Genomic DNA, 7,181 nt, shown 5'->3' on the forward strand with positions numbered 1-7,181 from the left:
GGTCCGGAGTTTTGGGGGTGTCCCTGGGTGGTCTCGGGGGTCCCGGGGGGGGTCCCTGGGGAGGGGTCTCACCCCTCACTGAGCCCCCTCCCCAGGCAGGTTCCGGTGGCTGTGCCACTACAAGGAAGGGGGTTCTGAGGGGGTCCCGGAGCTCTGGGGGGGGTCCCGGGGTTTTGGGAGGTCAGGACGTTTTGGGGGGTCCCAGGGGGGTCCCGGGGGGGTCCCTGGGGAGGGGTCTCAGCCCTCGCCCCCCTCCCCGCGGGCAGGTTCCGGCGGCTGTGCCATTACATCGTGAACCTGCGCTATTTCGAGATGTGCATCCTGATGGTGATCGCCATGAGCAGCATCGCGCTGGCGGCCGAGGACCCCGTGCAGCCCAACGCCCCCCGCAACAACGTGAGAGACCCCTCCCCTAATTACCCACCGAGACCCCTCCCCTAATTCTGACTGAGACCCCCTCCTAATTACTGACCTCCCCACAACAACGTGAGACCCCTCCCCTAATTGTGTGTGACCCCCGCAACAACGTGAGAGAGACCCCCTCCCCTAATTACCCACCGAGACCCCTCCCCTAATTACCCACCGAGACCCCCTCCTAATTACCCACCGAGACCCCTCCCCTAATTCTGACTGAGATCCCCTCCCCTAATTACTGACCCCCCGCAACAATGTGAGACCCCTCCCCTAATTCTGTATGACCCTGCAACAACATTCTGAGACCCCTGCCCAAATTACTGACTGAGACCCCTCCCCAATTCCTGACTGAGACCACCCCAATTTCTGCCCTCCCCCGCTTTCTGCATCAGACCCCCTCCCCCCAATTTCTGCCTGAGACCCCTCCCCACTTTCTGCCCCGCTTTCTGGGGGCTCCTGGGGGTCTCTGGGGGGGGGGTCTGAGAGTGGGGGGGGGGGTCCCACCTTGCCCCCTCCCCCCCCCAGGTGCTGCGTTACTTCGATTACGTCTTCACGGGGGTCTTCACCTTCGAGATGGTGATCAAGGTGAGCGTGGGGGGCGGGGTCTGCGGGGGTGGGGAGGGGTCTCCCGAAGCCCCCCTGACCCCTCCCCCTCCCCAGATGGTGGACCTGGGGCTGGTGCTGCACCAAGGCTCCTACTTCCGGGACCTGTGGAACATTCTGGATTTCATCGTGGTCAGCGGAGCCCTGGTGGCCTTCGCCTTCACGTGAGTGACAGGGGGGGACACGGAGGGGGTGGCACCGACCGGGGGGGGACACGGAGGGGGTGGCACTGACGGGGGGGACACGGAGGGAGTGGCAACCGACCGGGGGGGGGACACGGAGGGGGCGGCACCGACCGGGGGGGGGCATGGAGGGGGTGGCACTGTCCCTGGGGGGGCACAGAGGGGGGTGGCACTGCCCAGGGAGGGGACATGGAGGGGGTGGCACTGCCCCCGGGGGGGCACGAGAGGGGGGGCACTGCCCAGGGAGGGACATGGAGGGGGTGGCACCGACCGGGGGGAGGGCCACGGAGGGGGTGGCACTGCCCGGGTGGGGGTCACGGAGGGGGTGGCACTGCCCAGGGAGGGGACATGGAGGGGGTGGCACCGACCGGGGGGGCACAGAGGGGGTGGCACCCGACCGGGGGGGCACGGAGGGGGTGGTACTGCCCCTGGGAGGGGACACACCGAGGGGGTGCACCGACCTGGTGGTGGGCATGGAGGGGGGTGCGCACCGACCTGGAGGGCACGGAGGGGTGGCACTGGCCCAGGTAGGGACACGGATGTGGTTGGCACTGCCCCTGGGGGGGGCAACGGAGGGGGGTGGCACTGCCCCGGGGGGGCAACGGAGGGCAGGGGTGGCACTGCCCAGGAGGGGGCCCACATCGAGGGGGTGGCACTGCCCGGGTGGGGGACATGGAGGGGGTGGCACTGCCCTGGGAGGGGACACACACGGAGGGAGTGGCACTGCCCGGTGGGGGACACGGAGGGGGTGGCACTGCCCCTAGGGGGGGCACAGAGGGGGTGGCACTGCCCAGGGAGGGGACATGGAGGGGGTGGCACTGCCCCCGGGACCCCCAGCGCTCTCTGTTGTCGCTTTGACGTTTGTCACCGCGTCCGTGTGTCCGTCCTGTCCCTGTGTAAAGGGTTGTGAGAGTGCCCCGAGTAAAGGGGGAGAATCCTCTGAGTAAAGGGGGAGAATCCTCTGAGTAAAGGGGGAGAATCCAATGAGTAAAGGGGGAGAATCCAATGAGAATCCCCTGAGTAACAGGGGAGAATCTGGTGAGATTCTCTGAGTAAAGGGGGAGAATGCCCCAAGTAAAGGGTGAGAATCCCCTGAGTAACGGGGGAGAATCCGGTGAGAAGGTCCTGAGTAAAGGGGGAGGATGTTCCGAGTAAAAAGTGAGAGTCCCCTGAGTAACGGAGGAGAATGCAACGAGGAAAGGGTGAGAATCCAGGGAGAATGACCTGAGTAAAGGGGGAGAATCTCCTGAGTAAAGGGTGAGAATACGGTGAGAATCCCCCAAGGGTGAGAATTTCTCGAGTAAAAGGTGAGAGTGCCCCGAGTAAAGGGGGAGAATCCTCTGAGTAAAGTGTGAGCACCCCCCGAGTAAAATCTGAGTATCCCCTGAGTAACGTCTGAGTATCCCCCGAGTAAAGTCTGAGCATCCCCCGAATAAAGTCTGAGCATCCCCTGAGTAAAGTCTGAGCATCCCCTGAGTAAAGGGGGAGAATCTGGTGGGAATCCCCCGAGTAAAGTCTGAGCACCCCTGAGTAAAGTCTGAGCACACCCTGAGTAAAGTCTGAGCACCCCCGAGTAAAGTCTGAGTATCCCCTGAGTAAAGTCTGAGCACCCCCTGAGTAAAGTCTGAGTATCCCCTGAGTAAAGTCTGAGTATCCCCCGAGTATCTCTGTCTGACCGTGCCTTGTCTCTCCGCTTCCTCCGCCTCCTCCGCCGCAGGAGCAGCTCACGGTAAATCCTTCAGCCTTCGTCTCCGTCCGTCCTTCCGTCCTTCCGTCCTTCCGTCCTTCTGTCCTTCCGTCCTCGTCCTCTTCCTCGTGCTCGTGCCTCGCTCCCCCCTCCCCAAATTCCCACCCCCTCCCCCCCAAACCAAAACCCCTCCTCAGGCAGAGATGGGGGGGGTGGGGAGGGAAAGGGGGGGAGGGGGTGGGACCAGCCGTGGTCCTGCTGGGGTTTTTTGGGGGGGGGGTCCCAGCGAGGGTGTGACGCCCCCCCCCCGCCCCGTTTGCCCCCTCCCCAGAGGCAGCAGCAAGGGCAAGGACATCAACACCATCAAGTCGCTGCGCGTGCTGCGCGTGCTGCGGCCCCTCAAGACCATCAAGAGGCTGCCCAAGCTCAAGGTGGGTGAAATTTGGGGTGGGGGGGGGGGGGGGATTTGGGGAGGGGGTCCTGGTGGGGGCTGTGTACTATGGAGATAATATGGTGTCGAATGTGTAAAATAATATGGAATATATAGGCTGTAGAGAATAGATACGCTATAAATAACGTAACGTAATGTAATAAAATGTAACGTAATATAATGTAATGTAATTATATAATATAATATAATATAATATAATATAATATAATATATAATAATAAATATAATATAATATAATATAATATAATATAATTGCAATACGATACAATATCAATCCAATCCAATACCAATCCAATCCAATATCAATACAATACAATACCAAACCAATATCAATCCAATCCAATCCAATATCACTCCAACCCAATCCAACCCAACCCAACCCAATCCATTCCAATCCAACCCAACCAACCCAACCCAATCCAACCCAATCCAATCCAATCCCAATCCATCCAATCCAACCAACCCAATCCAACCCAACCCAACCCAACCCAACCACCAACCCAACCCACCCACCACCCAATCCAACCCAACCCACCCAACCCAATCCAATCCAATCCAATCCATCCAACCCAATCCCTCACCCAACCCAACCCCAATCCAATCATTCCAATCCATTCCAATCCAATCCAATCCAATCCAATCCAATCCAACCCAACCCAATCCAACCCAACCCAACCCAACCCAACCCAACCCAACCCAATCCAACCCAATCCAACCCAATCCAATCCAATCCAACCCAACCCAATCCAATCCAATCCAATCCAATCCAATCCAATCCAACCCAACCCATCCAATCCAATCCAACCCAATCACCCAACCCATTATTCCAACCCAATCCACCCCAACCCCACCCAATCCCAATCCTACTCCAATCCATTCCACCATCCAACTCCAATCCAATCCAATCCAATCCACCACCCCAATCCAATCCAATCCAACCCAACCCAACCCAACCCAACCCAATCCAACCCAACCCAACCCAACCCAACCCAACCCAATCCAACATCAATCCAATACAATATCAATACAATACAATATCAACCCAACCCGATCCAACGCCCTCCGCCGTCCCCGCCGCGCGCCCAGGCCGTGTTCGACTGCGTGGTGAACTCCCTCAAGAACGTGCTCAACATCCTCATCGTCTACATGCTCTTCATGTTCATCTTCGCCGTGGTGGCCGTGCAGCTCTTCAAGGGCAAGTTCTTCTACTGCACCGACGAGTCCAAGGAGTTCGAGAAGGACTGCAGGTACGGCCCGGCCGGGCGGGGCCGCCCAGCCCCTGCCCGGCCCTCGCCCACCCTCCCCTCCTGTCCCTCCCCTCCCTCCCGGCCAGGGGGGAGTACCTGGTCTACGAGAAGGACAACGAGGTGAAGGCGCAGAAGCGCGAGTGGAAGAAGTACGAGTTCCACTACGACAACGTGCTCTGGGCGCTGCTGACGCTCTTCACCGTCTCCACCGGCGAGGGGTGGCCTCAGTGAGCGTGGGGAGGGGTCTCAGGGGGGGTTTGAGGGGGTTTTGGGGGGTCTCAGGGGGTTCAGGGGGTCAGCAGGACCCCCAGGTGCTCTGGGCGCTGCTGACGCTCTTCACCGTCTCCACCGGCGAGGGCTGGCCGCAGTGAGCATGGGGAGGGGGCTCAGGGGGTCTCAGGGGGGTCTCAGGGGGGTTTTGGGGGGTTTTTGGGGGGTTTTGGGGGTCTCAGGGTGTTCAGGGGGGCAGTGGGACCCCCAGGTGCTCTGGGTGCTGCTGACACTCTTCACCGTCTCCACTGGAGAGGGGTGGCCGCAGTGAGCGTGGGGAGGGGTCTTGGGGGGTTTGGGGGGTTTTGGGGGGTTTTGGGAAAGTTTGGGGGGGCAGCGGGACCCCCCCCCAGGTGCAAATACACCCCCAGTGTCACCTGCTATAAGTCCAGTGCCACCCCGGTGCCACCCCAGTGTCCCCTGCTTTAATTCCAGTGCCACCCCAGTGTCCCCTGCTGTCACCCCAGTGTCACCTCAGTGTCCCCTGCTGTTACCTCAGTGCCACCTGTGTACCAAGTGCCACCCCAGTGCCACCCCAATGTCCCCTGCTGTCACCCCAGTGTCCCCTGCTTTAATTCCAGTGCCACCCCAGTGTCCCCTGCTGTCACCCCAGTGTCCCCTGCTGTCACCCAGTGCCCCCTGCTCTAATCCCAGTGTCCCCTGCTGTCATTCAGTGCCACCCTAGTGTCCCCTGCTCTAATCCCAGTGCCACCCCAGTGTCCCCTACTGTCATCCAGTGTCCCCTGCTGTCACCCCAGTGTCCCCTGCTGTCACCCCAGTGCCACCACAGTACACCCCAGTGTGTCCCCTGCTGTACACCCCAGTTGCCACCCCAGTGCCCCCTGCTCTAATCCCAGTGTCCCCTGCTGTCATTCAGTGCCACCCTAGTGTCCCCTGCTCTAATCCCAGTGCCACCCCAGTGTCCCCTACTGTCATCCAGTGTCCCCTGCTGTCACCCCAGTGTCCCCTGCTGTCACCCCAGTGCCACCACAGTACCACCCCAGTGTCCCCTGCTGTAACCCCAGTGCCACCCCAGTGTCCCCTGCTGTCACCCACTGCCCCCTGCTCTAATCCCAGTGCCCCCCCAGTGTCCCCTGCTGTCACCCAGTGCCCCCCAGGGCTCCGAGGGTGCCAGCTGCCCCCCAGCCCACCGTGTGCCCCCTCCCCAGGGTGCTGAAGCACTCGGTGGATGCCACCTACGAGAACCAGGGCCCGAGCCCCGGGTACCGCATGGAGATGTCCATCTTCTACGTGGTCTACTTCGTGGTGTTCCCCTTCTTCTTCGTCAACATCTTCGTGGCCCTCATCATCATCACCTTCCAGGAGCAGGGCGACAAGATGATGGAGGAGTACAGCCTGGAGAAGAACGAGGTGGGGGCTGGGGGGCCATGGTGGGGGTGGGGGCCACACTGCTGGGTCACCATCAGGGTGGTGACACCTCTGGGTCACCATCTGGGTAGGTGACACCCCCGTGTCCATTCTGGGGTGGGTGATACCCCCACCTGGATGACCCCCCCATGTCCCCACTGGGGTCAGTGATACCCCCACCTGGGTGACACCCCCATGTCCCCCCAGGGTTGGTGACCCCCATGTTCCCCCGGTGTTGGTGACCCCCCCCATGTCCCCCCGGGGTTGGTGACCCCCCCGGGGTTGGTGACCCCTCCATGTCCCCACTGGGGCCAGTGGTACCCCCACGTGGGTGACACCCCTGTGTCCCTGCTGGGTTGGTGATCCCCCCGGCATTGGTGACCCCCATGTCCCCCCGGGGTTGGTGACCCCCATGTCCCCCCCCATGGGTTGGTGACCCCCATGTCCCCCATGGGTTGGTGACCCCCCCTGGGTTGGTAACCCCCATGTCCCTCACCATGGGTTGGTGAACCCCCCATGTCCCCCTGCCATGGGTCGGTGACCCCCATGTCCCCCCCGGGTCGATGACCCCCATGTCCCCCCAGGGTTGGTGACTGCCCATGGGTTGGTGACTCCCATGTCCCCCCGGGGTTGGTGACCCCCCCATGTCCCCACTGGGGTCAGTGATACCCCCACCTGGGTGACACCCCCGTGTCCCCGCTGGGTTGGGTCCATTCTGGGGTGGGTGACACCCCCACCTGGGTGACCCCACCATGTCCTCCCCCCGTTTGGTGAACCCCCCCGGGGGTTGGTGACCCCCATGTCCCCCCAGGGTTGGTGACCTCCCCATGTCCCCCATGGGTTGGTGACCCCCCCTGGGTTGGTGACCCCCATGTCCCCCCAGGGCTGGTGACCCCCCCCCCATGTCCCCCCCCCTTTCAGAGGGCCTGCATCGACTTTGCCATCAGTGCCACCTCTGA

General features: G+C 61.6%; 1 protein-coding gene across 1 annotated transcript; it reads left to right on the top strand.

Moving 5' to 3' along the window:
• Positions 1-266: 266 nt before the first annotated feature.
• LOC127061285 (voltage-dependent P/Q-type calcium channel subunit alpha-1A-like) lies at positions 267-7,168 on the top strand (the record flags this gene model as incomplete). Its single annotated transcript, XM_050987916.1, has 9 exons — positions 267-396; positions 940-999; positions 1,075-1,181; positions 3,218-3,317; positions 4,424-4,584; positions 4,671-4,755; positions 4,896-4,951; positions 6,024-6,225; positions 7,144-7,168. Coding segments are annotated over 9 exons (926 nt in total), but the record flags the coding sequence as incomplete, so codon positions are not given.
• Between the last annotated feature and the right edge of the window lie 13 nt (positions 7,169-7,181).

This window comes from Serinus canaria, unplaced genomic scaffold (assembly GCF_022539315.1).
Source record: "Serinus canaria isolate serCan28SL12 unplaced genomic scaffold, serCan2020 HiC_scaffold_468, whole genome shotgun sequence".
Taxonomy (NCBI): Eukaryota; Metazoa; Chordata; class Aves; order Passeriformes; family Fringillidae; genus Serinus; species Serinus canaria.